This window comes from Schistocerca americana, chromosome 7 (assembly GCF_021461395.2).
Source record: "Schistocerca americana isolate TAMUIC-IGC-003095 chromosome 7, iqSchAmer2.1, whole genome shotgun sequence".
NCBI lineage: Eukaryota > Metazoa > Arthropoda > Insecta > Orthoptera > Acrididae > Schistocerca > Schistocerca americana.
The window spans coordinates 54,647,646-54,671,493 of record NC_060125.1 but is presented as its reverse complement, the minus strand read 5'-3'; the positions used below and the strand labels follow the sequence as shown (position 1 = coordinate 54,671,493).

Below are 23,848 nucleotides of genomic sequence, written 5' to 3'. Positions count from 1 at the left end.
TGTGAAGTTCATTGCAGAGGAAACTTAGCTCATACCACATGTTAAGGTTTCTTCCTGTTCAAATTACGTTTGGAGCACAGAAAGAATCACCTCTTAAAAGCCCCACTGTATACTGTAATCAGTCTAATCTTATCTAGGCTGGAGTACATTTCTAGATTTTTCTCTTAATACAGATTCTTTGCAGGAGCAACACTTAGGAGGCTGAAGTACATTCCTAGATTTTTCGTGTAATACAGATTCTCAAATCTTTGTAAGCTGACTTCCCCAGAGTATTTGACACCTGTCTTCAGGTGTCTGGCAGATCAAGTTTTTCAGCATCTCTGTGCTGCTTCCCCATGGGACAAACTTGTGACCATTCATGGTGCCCATGTATGTTACATTCAATATCCCATGTTAGACATACTTGGTGTTGGTACCACACACTTGTGTGGAATATTCCAAGATGTCCTTTCTAGATTGACTGCCTCTGGACCATGAACCAAGGGGTCTTGGCACTTGCTTTACCTACAAGTAAGCCCATGCAATGATTCCATTTCTCTTCCATATAAACTGCTACCCTAGGTATTTGTCCAATCAGACTGATTCTAGTTATGACTGATATTGTAGTCACAGAACACAATTTTTTTATTTATTTTGTGAAGTGCACAGTTTTACACTTCTGGACATTTAAAGCAAGTTGCCAACCTTTGCATCACTTTGTAACTTTATCAAGATCTGACTGAATATTTGTACAGTTTTTTTTCAGACAGTACTTCATCATACATAAGTGCATCATCTGAAAAATGTCTGAGGGTGCTATTAAAATTGTCTGCTGGGTCATTGATATACAAAATGAACAGCAAGGATCCCAATACACTCCCTTGCAGCATGGAAAGGTAACATGCTGTATGCTGCCTACTACAAAATTCTCAATGCAGTCACAGTTTGTGTTTATTATCACATATAATCATACTTTTGTCAATAAGCATTAATTTGGTGCTCAGAAAAACACTGCAGTCACCAGATTACCTTGATCTATGGGTTTATAGATGTCATGTCACAAAAGCATAAGTTGAGTTTCACGTGATCAATGTTTTCTTTCATCTCCTACAGCTGTTATTATCTGGATTGGATAGAGAACTGCTTAAGCAAAAACTGTCTTGGTGCTGTACTCCACACACAGTCAGCCATCTGGGTAGCAGTCTCTGATGCGTAGTGCACACCTTACCTATGTATGGGGATCCTGTGGCACAAGTCCAGGGTGTCATACCCTGGTTTGTCACAGAACCTACAAAGTCTGTGGTTTACTTCTTTCAATTGACTCAAAACCAGGGGCCACAAACAGTCCTGAGGATAATGCTGTAAGTTGTGAACTCCATTGAAACTCTGTAAGTCTCGTCTTCCCAGCCCACTCTACCATTCACTTGAATGACCCGAGTATGACCTCAGAGCCCAGATGACAGGCAACATTTGTTCCAACATGTGCCGCAACCTGAAGTTGGTTACCTCCTGTTCCATTAATGGCTGCTGCAACAACCTCTTCAACATGTGAAAGAAGCCCCCTGTGTTTGTGTTCCCTTGACACAGAACACAGTAGGTTTCCCATCCAGTGAAGCGAGTCCCACTGGCTCAGTTTTAGTTTCAGTGTAATACAGCACCTTGAGTTTTTTGGTTAGGGGGATGGATGTAATACACTGAATTTTCCTTGGTCTGTATCAGGTCCCTTGACCTGTCACTGTCACTCCACTTACAGTGAAATGGACAAGCAGTGATAGATCCTGTGCTTTCTGCAGAACAAACAGCATCCATTAGTGATGATAGTTCTTGAAATACCTTCAGTATTTCTGGTACAGGACTCCCAGTAAACCTCCTAATACATCACTCCGCAGCAGCTTCCAATCACTTAACAACAATCAGAGCAATTTCCAGCTTCCTATGAATAGTAACCAACTCATTCCATACCTGAGAATGGCGTTTATAAAGGGACCACATTTTGATTAGTGCAGTATTTATCTTAATACTAAATAAGTAACTTCAAATTAATTCATTTTTTATGTTCCCTGGTTATTCCTTAGTTGTTCTTACATTCTTGGAGATGTGCTATGCCTATGCATCTAAATGAAAGGCATTTTTGTTTTGTGTCATATGTTTTTCCCTTGTTTTTATTTATGTAGCATCTTCAGTGGTCTGTAATACTTGTTTGTTTATGTGTATAATAACTGTGTTATATAATGATTCTAGGTATTTTACTATATTATAGTTTTTTGTTATTCTCTTATTTTTAGATGAGAAATAACTTTTTGGAGCACAGGTTTTTTAAGGTTAAATTAGTATTTGGTTCTACTCCTGTTGTTGTGGTCTTATTGTTCCATACATACCATCCCGGAGGTGTACTTGGGTAACATACATACACTGGGACATCCAATTTTTGGTGTTTGGGAACTCATTTCAGTTTCACTTTCTCTCTATGATGAAAATAAGACCTCCTGATGTACCCAGACCAGCTAAGTACAACTTCAGGATCAAACATATCAAATGATGAGATCACAAAATCATAAGTAGGACCAAATAGCAATTTAACCTTAGTAAACTTGCACTCCAAAAAGTTGTTTCTCACCTAACAATAAGAGAATAACAAAAACCTATAATATAGTAATGTATCTGGCATAATTGTACAAAATATTTGTACAACACAGTTAATATATACATAAAATGAATACATATTATGGGCCACTGAAGGTGGTTTGTAAATAAATAGAAACAAAATGCATATGACACAAAGCAAACAGTCATCCATTTAGTTGCATAGACAAACCTCATGGCCAATACTTTAAATTAGCCTTGATGATTAAGATCTAAAGCTATAACACCCATGAATGTGATTTGTGTAAGTAACAAGAGAAAAATATTCAATAAAATTACAGTTTCCAAGAAATTAACTTTGTGTCTTGAACTTTTATCAAGGTTATTCTCAGTAGAAGACTTCACAACAATATCAAAAACAGTACTAATGTGCAACTAATGTCAACAGTGTACAGTGTTGTTGAAGGGGGAAACTAAGTGGCAGTAATATTACACATAAAACTAATACTAAGCTGCAGTTGTCTTCATGAAAGTTAAATTTAGGTCACGATTGCAAAATTTGAAACACTGACTTTGAAGAGCTGAAATATTGTATTAATCACTTAAATATTGACACCGCAAAAAGGGAAAAGATGTTGCTGAAAATGTTTGCTGTACACCACTTTAATTAAAAATTTACTACAAAACACAATATACACAGCACTTGTAAACATCCAAAAATTCTCAAAATTTACCTTCTGTAAAAAAAATTCACATCAAAATCAAGGGGTGATGTACATTCACTCATGACATACACGATTTCAGAGAGTGGACTTCCATGTAGTTGAACGGGTCTGCTTGTAGAGGCCACCTGGGTCAGCCCCCTGATGTGCAGTGGTGAGCTGCATTATTTAAGTGAATGCAAATGAGTGCTCAGCCTATTCTTTACACTGTACTACTGTTGTCCAGTCAATGTGTTCAGTGCTAAGCACAACCTGTATCTTACATGTTGCTCTATAAAATACTATGTTTTATAAATTGTGTTTGTTCTTTCTATAACAGGGAGAACTGATTGAAACAGGATACTAGTTCCAAAATTTCTAAGGGATGCAAAGGTAGTTTACAGCTGATAATATAGTGCAAAATTTTCTCAGCATTCACAACCAATCAAAAATACACTGTATGCCAGGATGCACACAGCCTTGACGCAATCAATGAAAGACTATGGCAAAGCAACATGAGCATTGAAATTGGTCACTGCTCAGTCAGGCTCCAACTGCTGCCTGTGAGAACCAGGAAAGCAGCAAGTTACTTATTTAGGTCTTTCTTCATGCTGTTGTAGTTTAATTCTTAAATTATTTGTGTTTTTTACAGTTTAATAGTTGGGGCCTTGCATTTTAGTAATTGTGAAGTGTAGTTTCATGTAGTAAGCAGCAAAGTAGTCATTTGTTTATTTTGAATGGCCAGGGACCATTGGTCACTGCTTGGTCATGCTCCAGCTGCCAACTGTAACACATGAGAAGAGTAGGAAGTAACCTATATAGCTTTTTCTGTGCACTTTCACAGTTTAATTTTTAAATTATTTGCATATTTTTGTGTTAAGAAGTTTAGTTCCACATTTCACCAGCTGTAAATTATGTATTCACACAGTCATTTCTTTTAAACAGTCAATTACACAGCTCAGTAAGGCACGAGCGTCTGTTGGTGACACACCAGGAGAGGAGCAAGTTACATATTTAGTTTTTTATGTGTGCTTTTATAGTTAACTCTTAAGTTAGTAGTACTAGGATGAATAGGACACACACATGCTGTGTACAGATACTGGAGGAGCTGGCCACAGTACGTGAACAACTGGAGACTGTTTTGTTCATGGTAAACCATCTTCAGTCTGCAGCCTCATGTTGTAGCAGTGGTGGAGAATCTGGCATGCCGCACAGGGCACTTCAGGTGTTGCTTGTTTCACCCACAAATTCTGCTGTTGAGGCACCCTGCAGTATACTTGCCCTCATTGCACAGTAATTGGTGGGTTGTAATGCATTTATGCACTTGAGGTACAGAATCAATGTGGAAGATGGCCATCTGGCATCGCCCATTCAGGTCCTTCAACAGGGTCCAGGAAGTCATAAGAGGTGGGCCTGGAAGTGGGGGACGGGGTGTTGCTAGTTATTTGGAGCTTCAGTGTTTAGGCGCATCACAGAGACCCTTAGGGGAAAAACATTCCAGAGCTGGAAAGAAATCCAATGTGCATTCAGTATGTCTACCAGGGCACCTCATCTGAGATATAAAGAAGCCCTGCCTACAGCTATCAAGTGTGAAGGGTGCTGTCATCTGCAAGCTGTGACTCATATCAACACCAGTGACTTCTGTTGCTTGGATGCTGAGGCCATCCTTAGTTTGTATAAGCAACTGGCAGAAGCAGTGAAGACTGCTGGCCTCACATGTGGGATAGAAGCAGAGCTCGCAATTTCCAGTATCATACCCAGAGGTTACTGGGGTCCATTGGTTTGGATCTGAATGGATGTTTTCAGACAAATCTCTGTCAATTCTATGACAGTCCTGGATGCAGACTTCTGGACCTGCATTATGTGGTGGAGAACTGTAGGACTCCCCTTGATAAGTCAGGTGTGCACTACAGAAAGGAAGCAGCTGATTGGGTAGCAGAATACTTGTGAAATACACTTGAGTGATTTTTATGCTAGGCAGTAGTTTCAGCTCTTCCGATGAATGCTGACCAGTTGATAGGCACAGAATGAAATCAAACTATGTACAAAATAAAAACACTTTTACTGTCAACATTTTCACCAAAAGTTGTGGAATTATTTGTAAGAAATTTCCTGAATTTACAGTCCTCCAGGAAAGTTGTCGTGCTCAGATTTTCTTGGAGCCAATGTTGAAAGCTCTGAAATATTTAGTGAGGCATGGAACATATATCAAAAAGACAGATTAGACACAATAGGAGGGTGAGTGTCCATTGCATTGAACAAAAATGTTGTGTCTATCGAGGTCAAAATTGAATTTAATAGTGAAGTTATCTGAGTGTGAGTAGTAAGCATAGGGGAAATCAAGATAGTTATTAGATTTTTTTTATCAGCCACCCGATTCTGCCTTGACAGATCCATAATCATTCAAAGGAAGTCTATGTTTGGAAGTGCAGAAATACACAGATAATGCAGTAATAGTTGAAGATAGCTTTAACCTACCAAATATAGACTAGGGCATCAATGGATTTATTGCAGGTGGTGCAGAGAGAGACAGTCTTGTAAAGTAGTTTTGAAGACTTTTTTCTGAAAACTGTTTTGAGCAGCTAGTTTGACAGCCCACATGAACTGGAAATATTTTAGATCTTGTAGCTACAAACAGGCCTGATCTTATCAACAGTGACAGTACAGACAGGGATTAGTGATCATGATGTCATCATAGTGGCAATAGTTACTTAAGTTAATAAATCTGTCAAGAAGGCTAGGAGAGAGTTTTTGCCAGGGAGAGCAGATAAGCACTTGTTAGCAGTCTACTTAGACAATGAATGGGTGTGTTTTAGTTACAATATGATGGACATAGAGGAATTATGGGCAAAGTTTAGACATATTGTAAATCACGCTCTAGAGAAGTGCGCACTGAGTAAGAGGATAGGGATGGAAAACATCCACCATAGTCTAATAACAATATTTGGAAATGGCTGAGGAAGCAGCGACTGTTGCATTCTTGTTTCAAAAAAGAATGAGCACTTAACAACAGACGAAAAGTAGTATAATTTTGTGCATCTATAAAAAGATTGATGTGCAAATAAATGGAAGGAGATAGTTGAAGAGGCCAGGACTTTTCATGAGTTGTAGAGCCACAAAAGAAGAAGAAGAAGAAGAAGAAGAAGAAGGTATACAGAAGTGACCTATGCTTCTTTCTAGTTGCTTGGCACTTTGTGCTGAGTGAGATATTCATGATAAATGCAAGCTAAGTAAGGGACTAATGGTGCAGAGTATCCAGTCTCTTGCTGACAAGTTTGGTGTGGCAGTAGAAGACAGCAAAAGAACAGCTGAAGTTTTAAATTTTGCGTTTAAGAAATCATTAACGCAGGAGGTTCCTGCAAACACACTATTATTTGACAGTCACACAGTATGGATGACATACCTGTAGTAGTAGGCATTCATGGCATAGAGAAGCAGCTGAAAAGAATTGGAGGTAAATAAGATCAGGTCTGGATGGAGTCACAACTCGGTTTTACAGAGAGTACTCTGCAGCATTGGCCCCGTACTTAGCTAGCATTTATTGTGAATCTCTCACTCAGCATGAAGTCCCAAGCAATTAGAAAAAAGCACAGGTCACTTCTGTATACCTTCTTCTTCTTCTTCTTCTGTGGCTCTACAACTCATATTGTGTCTTGACCTCTTCAACTATCTTCTTCCATCTATCCCAGTCCCTTGCTACCATTTTCCAGTTCCCGTTGCCCATCTTCTGAAGATCTATAACTCTGTCCTCCCATCTAGTTTTCAGTCGACCACATTCTCTCTGTCCCCTGGCTTTCCCCGTAAAATCTCTTTTGATATTTCTGTCTCATTCATCCATGCCACATGTCAAGCCCACCTCAGCCTAGATGACTTCACAATTCTTCTAACAGCCTGGTCTTCATAGATGGCGTACAACTCCTGGCTGTATCTCCTCCTCCATCTTTCCCTATAGGAACATGGGACCAGTGATTCTCCTGAGTATCCTTCTCTTGAATGTGTCCAGCAAGTCACCATCCTTTGCTGTCAGAGCCCAGGTTTTAGAAGAGTAAGCACTGGTCTGATCAGTTTTTTATAAATGGTTAGCTTTGTGGTCCTAGTCAGGAGCCTTGGCTTTGTTAAGGTGAAATAAGCTTTATTGGCTGCAACTAGTCTCTGCTGTATTTCATGTGAGATATTATTTAGACTGCTTACAATCAAACCAAGATACTTAAAATGTTTGACACTTTCAAAGGTATAACTACCCATAATTATTTTGGCTGACATGTTCTCCCTGTGTGCTTTCCCAGCAGCTAGTATTTAGTTTTCTATTCATTGATATTTAGTCCTATATTTGCTGGCCTGTTCAAGTGCAGTGAATGTCTCTTCCATTGCCATGAGAGTTGTTGCTACTATGTTGATGTCATCCATATAGGCCAGTTGTTGTTGTTGTGGTCTTCAGTCCTGAGACTGGTTTGATGCAGCTCTCCATGCTACTCTATCCTGTGCAAACTTTTTCATCTCCCAGTACTTACTGCAACCTACATCCTTCTGAATCTGCTTAGTGTATTCATCTCTTGGTCTCCCTCTACGATTTTTACCCTCCACGCTGTACTCCAATACTAAATTGGTGATCCCTTGATGCCTCAGAACATGTCCTACCAACCGATCCCTTCTTCTGGTCAAATTGTGCCACAAACTTCTCTTCTCCCCAATCCTATTCAATACTTCCTCATTAGTTATGTGATCTACCCATCTAATTTTCAGCATTCTTCTGTAGCACCACATTTCGAAAGCTTCTATTCTCTTCTTGTCCAAACTATTTATCGTCCATGTTTCACTTCCATACATGGCTACACTCCATACAAATACTTTCAGAAACGACTTCCTGACACTTAAATCAATACTGGATGTTAACAAATTTCTCTTCTTCAGAAACGCTTTCCTTGCCATTGCCAGCCTACATTTTATATCCTCTCTACTTCGACCATCATCAGTTATTTTGCTCCCCAAATAGCAAAACTCCTTTACTACTTTAAGTGCCTCAGTATCTGCACAAATTTATGAAAAATTGTTCCCCTATTCAAGTTATTCGCTTCTATCATCACCTGCTCCCAAGTGGTGCTGAATAGAAGGCATGCTAGTGCATCACCTTGCCATACTCAGTCTTTAATTTCCAAAGTATTGGACAACATTCCTCCAGTTTTTATGCAATGTAGGGTTTCTCTCATTGTCATCCTTACTACCCTTTTCAGCTTTTTGGAATACCCAGTTCACCTAGAGCTTGGTAGAGTTTCTCTCTGTGTATACTACCATATGCTTTTTAAAAATCTCTGGTCGATAGTGGACTTCCGTGGATAAATCCACATTGGTATGGGCTAGTTTCCCTCTGTGTTATTGGAAGGAGTTGGTTGTACAGCATGTTAGAGAGGATGTTATATCCCAGATTAATCAGTGTGATCCCTTTACAGTTACCGCATTCCATCTGGTCTCCTTTCTTATATACAGGGCATATAGTTCCCTCTTTCCATGTTTGAGGCATTTCCTCTTCTTCCCATAATAGATTAACAGTTTCAGGATGTTCATTTCCAATTCAGAGCATCCTTGCCTGAAAAGTTCTTCCAGAATGCCATACATTCCTGCCACCTTATTGTTCTTTAATTTCCTCATTGCAGTTCTCACCTCTTCTAAATTAGGTGGGTCCACTCTGTTACCTGGATTCTCTTTCTCCTGTATTTCTGGTCTTGGATTAAAGAGATTATCAAAGTAGTGATGCCACTTTTGGGGGGGGAGGAGGGGGGGCGGGAGACAAAACTACTTAGGTCATTGGTGCCTAAGCCTACACACTACTTAATCTAACTTAAACTAACTTACATTACGGATAACACACACACACACCCATGCTCGAGGGTGGACTCAAACCTCTGATGGGGGCAGCTGCACGGACCGTGAGAAGGTGCCTTAGACTGTGCGGCTACCCCGCATGGCGATGCCACCTCTCACATATCTCCTTCTCTTCACTTATTATGATTTCACCATTCTCATCTTTTATTAAATTTGTTCTGCCTTTGAAAAGTTTCTGTACCTTCTATAGGCAGGTGTAAATTTTAGTGCCAGGTGAATAAACCTGCCTATAAAATTTCATTGCCTCAGAAACTCCATTCCTTCAGTATTTGCCTTGATCTACTCCCTCTTTTTCCTTTGATTAGTCCCTTTTTCAATTCTCCTTTTTTCTTTATATTTTTCCATTATCTTCCTGGTACAATGTTGTGGTAATGTCCTTCTTTATGCTTTATTTTTTTCATTTATTACTGTTTCACATTTGTTATTGAACCAAAAGGTTATTGTTTTCCTTATGCTGTTCCCAAGTATCTCACTTGTTGCTGTGTGCACTGTCTTTTTCATCTTTCCCCAATGATCTTCAATGTTATATTCTCCATCGTTTTCAAGGGCATGAATTATTCTCTCCTGATATCATTCCCTTGCTTGCTCTGATTCTAAAGCTGACATGTTATATTTATTTGTCTTGGGACAGGTTCTGTTCACTGCATTAGATATTCTTGCCCTCACCCGTGCCCAAACTAGGAAGTAACCCATGTCTCTATTTGTAACTCTTAAACTCCTTACATTCAGTAGGTCTGCTGATGTGTTACTGATAAGTTCAAACAACAAGCAAGAGTTATGGAGATGCCTGAGGAACTCAGTGAGAATCCCTTGAGGGAAGACAATGTGCTTTTCCCAAATCACTATAGAGAAATTTTGGAGAACTAGCATTTGAAGCTGACTGCAGAATAATTCTTCAGCCACCAATGTATATCAATGTATATTACATGTAAGGGCCACAAAGACAAGACAAGAGAAATTAGGGCTTGTATGCAGTCATAAAGACACTCATTTTGCCCATGCTATATTTGCTAGTGGAACAGCAAAGGAAATGACTAGTAGTGATACAAGGTACCCTCCACCATGCTTGTGGAGTATGTATGTAGATGCAAATGTGTTAGAACCTAGAATTTTGAGTTAGTTCTACCTGATATGTGGGATCTCACACAGAGGAAAAATCAGGATTTGGCAAACATTTTTTTACTTTGGTAAATTTGACACCTTGTTTGCTATTGTGCCAAAGGTGAAGAATTTACTGTTAGTTTATCCAATTCAAATAGTGAAAATCATCAGACACCAATAAAGTATGTCTTCTGCTTGTGGTGGCTAACAATGCCAAAAATATTTAATCACCTTTTAACATGAAAAGTTGATACAGTGTCCTGAATTTCAGCCTCAAAGTCGCTGTAATATTCACCAAGATTATGGCAGAAGGAAAATATTTGGCTACACACTCTTACACATGCAGTTCCAACTCTTTCTATTACGGTACTGCCAGTATAAATAAGGAATTTCTTATGAGTACTAGGTTGCATTATGTCCATGGTGATAGCTCTTAACATTTGATGTCTCAGGTTACTTGATGTGGTTGATTAATGGTGTACTTCCAGATGTTCAGCCAAATTGTTTCCACTTTACGCACAATACACCAGTGACTGACTCAGCTGTCTTCTTCAGATGTACTTGTCACCTTCACTTCAAGCAGACTGTGAACTATTGTTAGTCTCGCACTGCCATTTATAGTTGAGTTTGGATCCCTGTGTTCCTCAATAATATTTTGTTTTTCAGAGCCCAGACTGATTTCCCATGAGACACATGTTCTCTCGGTGTTCCCAGATATGGTTGATGTATGATTGATGAGTTCTTAATAAATTGAATGCTGTACCTCAAGCCTTGTTTGAATTGAAATGTTCATCCCTGTTTATCAGCTCTTCCAACGCCTTTATTTCGGCAGACTCTTAATTATGTTGTCCCAGAAACTCAGTATTTGAACAATGATACTGGTCTCATCGTATTTCAGTTCATGATTATATTTGAGACAGTGCTTGGCAACAGCTGATTTTCATGGTTGTTTTAGTCAGGTGTGTTGCTAATGTTCCTTGCATCTCTCCTTGAGTTCTAATAGTCTGCCCACATGTAATATGAGGGCTATTAAAAAAATATCCAGCCTTGTTTTTTATTGTTCAACTGACAATCACACTGGGATGCACACACTCTATGTTTGTAGACATACATAGTGTGCATGCCTGATTCTTTTCACGACTGTGGAAACAACCAGTCACTGGTTAGCCATTGACAAATAAACAAGTGTAAGTGGTAGTTGTATTTTGTGTTGTGAGCAAAATGACAGAAAAAGTGGATCAGCAATATTGCATAAGATTCTCAAGTTGAAACAATCCACAAGATTCAACAAGTGTTTGGAGATGAAGCAATGAGTATCTCTGAGAAAGGAGTAGGAGTTGTCGAACCACTTCAAAAATGGCCACTCGTTAGTGAAGAGTGAAGTGTGTTGAGGTAGGCCCTCAACATTCGCAAATGAGGTTGCTATTGACCATGTAAGGACCCTGGTGATGCAGGATATATGAATTGTGTTCAAAGAACTTGCAGACAGGGTTTAAAATTAGTATTGAACCTATTCATTCCATTTTAACAGAACATTTGGACGTTAAGAGGATCTTGGCAAAATTTGTGCCAAAGATAGTTACAGCTGAGGAGAAGCAACCTCAATTGGAGGTCATGCAAGACATGCTGGATACTGTGGACAGTAATCCCAACTTTCTTAACACAGTGATCACTGATGATGAGTCCTAGGTTTATGGGTACGACCCAGAAACAAAGTTCCAGTCGTCACATTGCAAGCATCCATTATTCCCGAGACCCAAAAAAGTGAGGCAGATCTGCAGCAATGTGAAAATCATGCTGACCTTCTTTTTATTCCAGTGGCACGATACATCATGAGTGCAGCCCAGAAGTTATTAACGTTAAGAAGTAGTATTACCAAGATTTTCTTTGTTGCCTTTGTGAAACAGTGAGATGCAAACAGCAGTAGGCAATTGTCATCTTCACAGCAATAACAACCCGTTCATTATTCACACTTAATTCAGAGTTTTTGGCCAAGCACAATATATCTGTGGTTTGTCAGCTTCCATATGGCTTTTCTCTAACCTGAAAAAGACTCTGAAAGGGACCAGATTTGAAAACAGGGGAAACATTATTCAGAATTTGACAGAGCAGCTGCACACATTACCATATTGGGCTTTCCAGTGATGCTTCCAGCAGTGGCAGCAGCATTGGGAGAGGTGTGTAGAATCTGTAGGATACTACTTTGCAGGCGACTGGTGTCAAATTATTTTATCTGATTAAAGATTGATTTTATAAATAAAAGTCAGATACATTTTGAACAGCCCTTGGACATGCCACATTTGCATGGAATGCAGTACATACCTGACTTTTGGAGACCTCGACTGTCTTTAACATTACAGGAGCAAAATATGCAGCCTACTCTGTTTCATTAGGAGTCCACTGACCTTCCTGGGTATGGGGTAGCATAAGATGGCTGAGTGATTCTTGGGTTCTGTACCTCCATCTCAGTTTCAACCTCTTTCTCACATGTTCTTGAGTTTGACTGCAATACCAGCTCAATTTGGCAGTCAGAGTACCCATTCCTTCAGAACATTATTCATAGATGTTGCAATTCTTCAACAAAACTCTCCTTGTCTGAAAGTGTTAGAGCTCAATGGACCAGAGCCTTCAGCACCAAATTTCTTTGTGATTGATAATCATGGCTCAAGATGTGCAGATAGTGTTTAGTGTGGAAAGGTTTGGGTTAGTACTCAGACCAGATATTACTACTCAGACCAGATATTATTTCAGGGACCTAAAGTTTCAGTCACCCCCTGTCCTTTATGCATTTGTTCTTTCAGTTTTTCCGGAGTATCAAGGTACTACCACCGTTTATATTGATGGATATGCTTTTACATCTTCCACTGGCCAGGAAGAAATTTTTTGGGTTAAATATGTAGTGTTTATATGGCAGAACTGATAACCATTAACAGAACCCTGTATCTTATTAAACAGACCTTCCTCAACTGTATTTTAATTTGTAGTGACTCAGTGAGTAGTCTCTAGGCTATTGATCAACGTTTTTCTTGTCACCCTGTAATATCTGCTATTCATGATCCTCTCTTTGACATTAGTCTCATCGGCTGCTCATTTGTCTTTCTCTATGCTGTAAGTCTAGTACATGAGTAGTAACTCTACAGATGTAGTAGCCATAAAACACAGAGAAAGACAAGTGAGCTCAGAAGTAACTGTATACATCAGGTCTGGTGGTCTAGCAGTGAAACACATGCCTGGAAACCAAAAGATTGCAGTATCAGATTGTGGTCTGCATTTTAACATAGCCTTCACCTCTCAGTGATGTGAGGAGTCACTAGAAAGATCACGTGGTTCGGGTTCCACGATAAACTGTAGATCCCCTTTCCTTGGTAGGATTACTGGAATAGGTTAAGGATGTGCAAGTTGCCAAAGTTCGTTCAGTTGAAAGCCTTACACCAGGCCACTGAGCCAAATGAAATTACTAATATGAGTAATTGTCCAGAATAATTGTGTGAATCAGGCTGCATCCATGAAGCAAACAAAGTTCTGTTTTTAATAAACTGTAGTGAAATCAGCAATTCAGTTGCCAGGTAGCAAATCACCAATAGACCTGTATCCAAGATAAAATGAGTTTGCTGGTAGAAAGTATTAATACCAACCGGAAATAATTAGTGAAGCTGCGATCTTTCCTGATGTGTGTTTCATATGAACTATCTCTCTTTCCACATAGTATCTATGTGGTGGCTCAAAAGAGAAGCGAATCTGCTTTCCACAGATTTCATAAAGTACATTCAATTTTAAATGTGATGTTACCTTTGGTGTTATGCACTAAGAGGGAACTTCTTCCACAGATATACAGAAAAGTATGTGATATCTATTTTAATAGAAATCACCCAGCTAGCACACTGTTTACTACAACTTCTTAAAAATATTGTGCTGCTACTGCCACAACATAGGTTATATTTCTAGTCAGATCTCTTGAATCCAATTTTTTATTTACTTACATGAAAAATAACAAGAAGCTATGCTGTTGTCTGGTAAAGAAGGTTGTAGTTGACCTGACATAAGTAGAATGAGATTCTCAACTCTAGATTAATTACATCCACTGTCACAGCAAACCCAAAAATCCTGTGCTCATTTCTCTGCAAATATTTTTTTTTTCAAAATAGCAGGCTGCAATCTGAATAATGAACAAAATATTTTATACCTCTAAATCAAAGAACATTACACATTTTTAGTTGCTGATGCCACATAATTAAACTGTCTCTGATTCTCTTCTCTCTCTCTCAAGTTTTCATCGGTAGCAGCCAGGTGATACTCAAGCCGTGTATTTGGATCATCTATTTTTCAATAGTGTTCAGTTCCACTGGCACAAAAAAACACTAATAAAGTTGCCACTCCCTTAATTCTTACCTAGCCTATAAAATAAAACATTTAATGTAAATTGTACTTTTTTATGTGCTGAGAAGACATCTGCATCTCTATCAGAGAAATACATGTAGATTACAACTGAACTTACAAACCCTCAACAGAAAAAGCCTGTATTTAGAAATGATACCATACAGTGTCTGAAGTCATGTGAGTGTCACAGAGGACAATCTGCCTGACAGTTCAGCTAGAGGAATGATTACTCATCCAATATTCATTTTGATGATCCTGGGTACAGATTTGCAGTTTCTGACAGTGTCCCTACTCACTCAGAGATGGATCAGCATCTGGTGGACTATGCCCCCTCTAACAAACTCCACACTATAAACAATGCCATGGCTGCAAGGCATTCCTTCTCTTTTTCCCCCTAGGTAGCCTCTACCATCGTATGTCAACTCCACACCAGTCATGTCAGATTAATTCATAGTTTCATCGTAGATGTAATGAGCCACCTCCACATTGTGGAGGCAGTAGATATCCTGACAGAATGCCCCCCCCCCCTTCTTTCTGGCTCTCCATACTAAGCACAGTCTTCCATATTGTTTGCCTCTAGTGCTGGGAGACAGTGTAAGAACAGTTGAACCGATTCTTCATTCCCTCCAAAAAGTGGTTTTGGTTCTCAGATCTGACACTTCAAACTGCTTTTGTGACAGAGTGACTGTTTAGCTGAATTTTTGGTTCTGTGTAGCCTTACCGCATCTTTTTCTCACCCTGTGTAGTTCCTATACCCCTATCACTGACTTTTTATCTTTATTGCTTGCTTGTAAGCAATCTCTGCTTCTTGGTTTGGGTTTGAAGTTTTGACCACAGGATACCCTGTCTGTTTGCTGGGCACATTACAGAAACTTCATAGCAGTCAACACTACAGTGTCCCAGAATGGCACTGTATTGGTACATTTTGTGGAACCTGTCTTCATTCATCTTGCATGTAGGGAAGTCCAAGGCAATGCCCTTACTGCTGAAAGTCAATACTGGGAATGATTTTCTAACAGAAGTCATCCATCATGGTGGCTGTTTGCATCTGTTGATTGACAGGAAATTGTTTTGTTACAACCAAGAAGTGAAGGACCTGGGAGGCATCATGCACATCCAAGTTTAATGATGAAATGCTAGTACATTTTTCAGAGAATTCCATTACAAGCACATGTGTTGTTACACATACAGTGAAAGCATCATAGAGTAGTGTATGTCGACTGCAACACCAGAAGCATTTTCTTCTGTATCGTCCAAGATGGGTCCATAGTTTGAGGTAGGTCAACTTTGCTCCATGATTTAAAAAATCCTAACACCTTGATCATATTCTATTTCCAAGTGCAGTTTTCTGTAAATGTCTTGTCTGGCATTTTAAACAATCATCTCATTGGGCCATATCTCCTAACTCATTAGTTCATTGGATACATTAGCTATCTGTTCCTGCAAATGTTTCACTTGAGCTTTTGGAACATGTGCCCATAGATAGACTTATTTGGTAGAATTAAAGATACCTGTCACATCATTTGAAACATGGCAGATATTTGAAAGTGTACAACAGACTGTGGTATGCTGAAGTTATGTGCACATTGAGGTTGGTAGGCATAAGTTTGAACAGCTTTTGTGAACAGTATAATTGTTGTTATGATCAATATGACTAATTTAAACCTGGTATTTAAATCTTATTTTTGTACTACTGTAGCATAAGATGTAAGTAACTTTAAAGTACTTTAATGTTAGTGGTCATCAGCACCATCATAATCATCATCATCTTCTTCTTCTTCTTCTTCTTCTTCTTCTTCTTGCACATTTTCCAGCCTCTGGCTGGGTCTGCTAAAAACATAATCCTCTCCATCATTTCCTATTTTCCCTCCATCTTTCTCTCTCCACTCTGTCTCAGTCGTCTCCCCTCTTCACCATTCATTGCTTCACTCCAGTGACTCATCTATTTCTTGATCTTTCCCTAAGTCTCTTGCCTGCTGTTGCCATTCCACAGTCCTGTCGCAGTATCCTGCCAACGCCAATTCTTTTAATGTGTCTATATTGTCTTAATCTTATCTTTTGTATGGCCTCTTGCATGATCCTTTCATTCACTATTTCTCTCGCTCTCTCATTTGTTACTCTATCTGTTCTAGTAAGGCCTATTATGCCTCATTGAAATTTCATCTCACAAGCCTGTAACCTACTCACCCACTTTTCCTTCATTACCCAAGTTTCTGATGCAAGAATAATATACTACGTATAAGATTTACTTATTTTTTGGTGATACATCTGTGCTCCAGGCTCTGTACGAAATCATGAGCTTGCTTCCACCTTATGTTTATCTCCTGATAATTGCTGCCACTGTCTTCTGTTATACTCCCCAGGTACTTTTAATGTTCCACTTTGCTTTCATATTATCATCTCTTGATCATGCTGCCACCACTGTTGTTTAATCTATAATGGTGATGAAAAATTGAGGGGGCAGTAAACTCACTTTGCTTCAGTTAATTTTTCTGTTTAAACAAGCCTGTCTTCTCTCCACTTATTTTTAGACAACTCGCACTTCCTTGCTACATTTCCTTTATTATTCTCATACTCTGTCTTCCAGTTTCCCTTTTCTGAACCGTTTCCCAGATCTTGCTCCTTTTCACACTATCATACACCTTCTCGACATCCAGGACCACATTTACTAAATTCTCTTGGAGCTGCCATACACTAAAATCTAGATCCACTGTCGACCTTCCTGGTCTAAACCCATACTGTTTCTCTCCTTCCTCTTCCTACTATGTTTTGTACTTTCTTTTTCAGAATCTTCTCAGATACCTTGGCAGCATGGCACATCAAAGTGCACGAGAGCAATATGAAAAGGATAGATTACTACTCACTACATACCAGAGATGCCCATCAAAAAAGACTGCTTGATATTGTTAGCTATTATACTAAGTCCTTCATCAGACAGAGAGAAAATCCACACACATTTATAAATCACCAACCTGTGTACATTTGTGGGAAAAAGTGTGAACACAAGGGTGTCAAAACAAAAACAATTTAACTAACAGACAGGTGCACTGCAGCTTTTAAATAGTTAGTCTTTGATATTCATTGCAAGTTTCCCATTAAATTCATTAGTTTGTTTCACTTCCTCACTTGCATATTTTTTGGATTAAGAGAAGAACAGTGCAACCCATCTTTTCTCCAGTCAATAAAAACTGTCATTGTAAATAGATAGAGGTGATAATGTCGGCACATTAGACCTTGACACAGAGAAATTGCTTTGGTATCAGTTCACTTATGAATTCTACCATTATATTTTTTTCTTCTCTGTGCATTTTGATTCAGTAATTTAAGTGATGGAAAAGTTAAGTGTGTGTGTGTGTGTGTGTGTGTGTGTGTGTGTGTGTGTGTGTGTGTGAAAAGCAGGATGAAACATATCTCTAATTGATAAATTTAGTAAATGTGGCAGAAGTCTTCTGAACAATGAATAGTGTGTAGGAAGGGTCAGTATTTAGTAACTTAGGTCTGTGGACACTAAATTAACCTTGCAAATTAGGAAGACAAGGAGCAGAGAAGTGGAAAGCTGCCAAACACAAGGATGGATTTCTCAGTCTTTATGTGAACAATAAGGGGCACAAAAAGAGAAGGAGAAGATTACCGTAGAAAAAAATGAGAAACAGATAAACACAATTAAAAACACAAAAGGAAAAAGGAAGTAGCTTGAGAAAGGAAAATGGAAGGAAAACAGTAAATTATGAATGTAAGTGTTTTTAGAGGAGATGCTGGTGTAAATTGCAGTACTTAAGTGCATTCTAAACAGTTTAATGGATATTAATTGAAGTATTGTGAGAAATCTCCATAGACAATTTTGATGAATTGGACTGAGAAATGCAGGTACATGATGGAGAAAATTTACATTTATAAAGTTTGAATTGTCGGATGGAGAATCCAGATGACCTGAGGAGCGAAACATACAGTTACACCCATATCATCAACTGCACAATGTCCTACTTGCTGCATACATTGTTCATTTGCACCCATTCCTCCTTATCAAGGACCTGAAAGTGCCACCCCAGTAATCTGTATAAAGAGAAATAACAGCTGCAGGGACATAGAGATATTAACCTGCCTCCCTTTGGATTGGGAGGGGTGGAGGACTCCAGGGTAATGCTTTTTATCTTCCTCATTTTTCCTCCTCATTCCTTTTCTTTTTACCTTCCTGATAAAGAACTCTTATTGCTCAGAATTCATTGTGTACACTTCAATATTGCTCTTCGTCTGATCAATATCCCAAATGCCACCATGCAGAAATCTGCTCATCACAAAAGGAGTACTTGTATGTTACGACATGTCAGTTTATTTTAACTGAAACATCCAAGAACTAAGTGTTTCATTTGATATGACCACAAAACAATTAATTCAAATCATGAAGAACTGAAATTGGTATGTAGTTCCTAGAAGGCCCTAATGCAGAAAGAAACAGATGGCTCGTTTTTTTTTTTACATAGGTCACAAGTGAAACATGAGATATAATCTTTTACTCTTCTTTCATATTGTGTTAATTATGTTATGGTTAAAAAATATAGAACTCCTCATCAAAACCAACACTTTGGTGTAACAAATAGACCAATAAACTGGGAGTACACTAAATGTCTGAAATACAAAGAAAATCATTATCTGTGTCATATGCTACTAAATTGTGTATTTTATTTATCTGTTCTAATATATATTTTGTTGTTTACAGTAAAAGCTCTTGCTACCCTGCCATTAAAAACTGAGTCAAGTTTTGATGAAGATGACTTGTCTCCAGTCCAGCCTCTTCCGCTATTTCAACAGCGAGAGAATTATTTCTCTTAGTGGATGATTAACATTCCATACTTTCAACAGATATAGACTATCTTTTTATGTCTTCCTTAAACTGGCCCCACAAACAACTTGTCTGATACATATTCATCCTTTAGTGGTGGCCTTTTGTGTCGTGTTGTGAAATATACTGGGACATTATTCATAATTTAATCACAAGGAAATACAGTGGACATTCCATGAATATTTAACAAGTGCTTTTAAAGTGTGAATAATAGGTGCCACACTTAAAAATGTATATGTGAGGCCAAAGAAACATAAAGCAAGCAAGTGAGTTAGTGTTTTACTACTGTATAAATCTGGAGGATATTGAATTTCTTCTCCTTACACAAAAGTACAGCTATATATTTCCTTAATGCATTTGTTTTTGTTATATAGACCTGATATTTTCATTTGTGTTGTGCAATTTGCTGCATAAAACATTACTTTCTTTGATTTCGTTGCCTATTAACAAATCCCAAAATAAAGTGCCAATGATTTTCATTAATGATAAGTATAGGCAACAGCCATGCATCTGTATGCCTCCAGCAGGTAGCCTAGTCGGCCAGTGACAGTTCCAGAATTATGTCTGTATATGGTTTAGAGTGTTAAACAGGGTTGATTTAGAGTGTTAAACGGGGTTTTCATGTAGGGATATAAAAACTGAGAGTTCTGAAAATTTCATGTACTATAGATCTGAGCACATGATGAAGTTCTCACAACAGGCTGTTATGGTACATTAGTTGTATATGATAAAAATGCACTTTTTAGAAATACTTTTCATTTATATTTGCTGTCATAAAATTTACTGACTATGATAGAATTCTAAGTTAATGACAATTGCAATTATTACTTAGCAGTCGTAGCAATATTCAATAATGTTGTCTTTGCAGTTAATGGCCAGTTTATTCGGAAACTGTAAGAACCAGAAACTACTGAAGGTTAGACGTTAAAAAGACCTACATTTATTGAACTACCAGAGTGGCAGGTGCAATTAACTGATTTCTGCAGATCATATATTCTTGCTATTCAAGAGTTGTTTAAGAGTGCATCATAGTAATGACTTGTCAAAAACACTGATTTTCATTACCTAGGCCTCTCACATTGGTCTGAACTGTTTCATGTTAAAACTGTAACAAACCAACCAGTGTCTGACAGCATCTTTCACACCAAAAACAAGTTATGTACTTTCAAAGGTTCTTGCTATTTTTGTTGTGACTTACATCAAACTTTGGTTCCAAATATTATTTCTTTTAAAGTAAAATTCAAAGCCAAGAGCATGTTTGCAAAAGTTTGTATCAAGAAAGGAAAGTGTAGCAGACTTCAGTATTTTGCTCCTCGGGTAAGGTTTCAGTCAGTTAGCTGAATATCTTCTCTCCTTAAATTAATTGTGCTACTTGAAACAAGAAGAGTATTCTATTTTTGTTAAAAAAAGCCTGCAACAAATTTTTTTTCTTTGTTACCACGTACCAGATTGACATTCATGTCATTCTAGAGGATTAAACTGCAAGTATTGAAATTTTTAGCATTGTCTTGTTTGTGGTCTAATGTTAAGCATCCAAATACAAGATATCCTATAACATTATTTAGAAATAGAAATTTTTGTGGTACACTATTTGCAACAGTTGTTAACCATTTTCTATGGTAACCTGACTTATTCAGAGGTAAAAGAATGTGAACAGAAAGTGTGGAATAAAAGTTGAAACAAATGCAGTATTTGTGGGAACCTTTCAAATTACAAAACTAAATTTTGGATGAATTTGAAATAGTATCTGAGAGCTCTATTTCAATTGTTTGTTACATAGTTTTAAATTCAGACTTTCATTTATATGGAAAAATAAGCATTATCAACAAGAGTGAAAGTCTGATGACAGTTTTGAAATATATAATGTGTATTGTGTGCTTATAAGTAAAGACAATTCAGGACATTTGAATATCTTGCCAAACTTTTTAGTATATGCGCCTGCCAGTCTCTGGTAAGTAATGTTTATACATAAGGCTTTGTGAAACCTATGAATGGGGCATTTAACATGCAGGGTATGCCTGGATAGCAATTAAAATTGGCAGAAGAAATTGAAAGATTCAATATAATTATTACTTTTTCATATTCATAAGTTATAACCATAATGAATAATTTCTGTCACATTCATAATTTTCCTACATACATTATTGATGGAAAAGTTGATGAAGGTTTCCAATTTGCATTAAACTGATAGCATGATTATGAAATATATAAATGTATATTTTAGAACCATTACATAGGTCTAAAACAGCCTTATTATAGAAGAAGATTGCTCAATGAACATAATACTTCAACTGTGCTCAGAAATTTGATGAAATTCATAAATGTCTTTGATGAAAATATTGCATATGTACTGTTTGAGCCCAAAGAACAAATGTTCTCCTACTTGTAGGAAGAACTGCTTCAAAAAACTCAACTCCAGTACAGTTTTGACTTTTTAAATATGCATACTTGGTAATTTTCTTAAGCCCTGAAACTGCTTCTCTCATGTAGTTAACAAGTTAGTGTTTTCTTGGTTAAGATTTCCTTTTATTTACCTGTTTATACTCTTCAATCTGCTCAAAATGTACAGCATACTTAATTATTGTACAATAACTTCCATTATATATTTATACATTTATATGCCCAAAGCTTTTAAGAAATGTGTGAAATAAAAATGAGAGTAACTGGGTGGAATGGCATTAGATAATCCTGCAGCACATACTACAGTATTGAAAAAACAGTGCAAATCGTGCGAGCTCACAAAGACCACAGTAACATGGTCAGATTCCTTTCGGCCTATGGTACCGAAGATACTTTTTGTAACTAACTACTATGTTTGTTTAAGTGTTGTATAAATTAATGTACTGTGCATATTACTGTATTTAAATTTTATATTAACTTGTTCATATATAAATAGAAGTAAAATAAATTTGTTAATAATTCCATAACCATATATGAAATGAGGAATACATAGATTTTCTCTTACTGTTTTTAAATTTCCTCTGTATGTGTGCATGTATATGTAAATATAGATATACATATATATTTTTTATAGACTAGACTTTCTGTTTGTGAAATGATTTATGAGCAGTTAAAGCTGACTAATCACTGATACTCTTGTTCTCCAGAATTTTATGCATGAGAGACATTAAAATTGTTAATAAACAAGTCTCAGATAGCCACTGCTGACAGTTACTGTAATTTCCATGTGTTATTGATAGAAAAATGAAATGGAGAGAATATTTTTTCATTAAAACACAAAAATTTTCCACAAGTTTATTTCTTTTAACTGACCTTCCAAAAAGTAACAATTTTCTTATTTTGAAGGACAGATAATGTGTTCAATGGTATGTGTATAGATATTTGAAACTGATCCCTTCCTCTACAATTCTGCTAAAATAAATAAATACTTTTATGCTATCCAGCTGATGCCACATAATACAGGGTGTGGTGTGGGAACTTCGTTATTTGAAACATGCAGCACACAGTGGCTATTGCTCGTTGTTGCGTGGGTTTCAGCACAACCAAAAGTGCAGTGATTATTATTATTATTATTATTATTCTCGTGTCAGAAACATACAGGTACATGTACATACATTTTATACAGTTATGATTAAATTGCTGTTGACCAAAACTTGGCCACTTCCAGTGCATTTTCTGTTACTCATTGAAGGTTGTCATGCTCATTGAAGCTCGTCATCTGTCCAGGAGATTGGACACAATCAAGACTGAAGCATGTGCCATACTGTCTGTTCTTCTCCAGAGTCACACCGAATATCATTTGGATCAGTGTATCCCTATTTTGCCAGGTTAACTTCCACTCCAGATCTCAGTCTATTCAGAGACTTCCAAGTTGTCAATTCGCTGTCATGGCCTGGAGGTAAAGCTTCTCTTTTCCAACCATAGGGAAGGTAGGTTGTAGCCCTCCATAGTTCTAACCTAGCTTTTTAAGCATTGGTTCTAAGTTACTTTGATGTCCTAAGCAAACCCTTTGTTGACTTCAATCATTGCGGATGTGGTTCATGCCCATACAGAGGATGAGTAATTTCCTGTTCCACTGCCATTCTTTCCTTGTTTGCAACTATCTCTCTTCAAACAGGTGGTGGTGCTATTCAACTGGAGTGGATTTCAAGCAACCTGTTATAATTCTGGAGGTTTTATTGAGAGCTACATCCACTTGTCTGGCATGAGTTGAATTATACCAAACAGGACACGCATACTCTGCCATAGAATAGCATAGTGCCATTACAGATGTTCAGATTGTTTCAGGTTGACTACCCTGCTGTGATCCAGACAGTTTTCGTAGGAGATTGTTACTGGTGGAGACTTTTGATTTGCATTTCATGCAGTGCTTTTTGAAAGTGAGAGATCTGTCAAGTGTCACTCCTAATTATTTTGGAGTCTCTTA

At 37.7% G+C, this 23,848-nt stretch overlaps 1 protein-coding gene across 1 annotated transcript in view; it reads left to right on the top strand.

The window, feature by feature from the left end:
* Positions 1 to 22,714, top strand: part of LOC124622695 — a gene marked incomplete at its 5' end in the record, with an annotated part of 712,404 nt that extends 689,690 nt beyond the window's left edge. Inside the window, one exon of the mRNA XM_047148485.1 lies at positions 19,339 to 22,714. Within this exon, the coding sequence (XP_047004441.1) occupies positions 19,339 to 19,451 (113 nt within the window). The remainder of the gene's footprint in view (positions 1 to 19,338) is intronic.
* Positions 22,715 to 23,848: the final 1,134 nt, after the last annotated feature.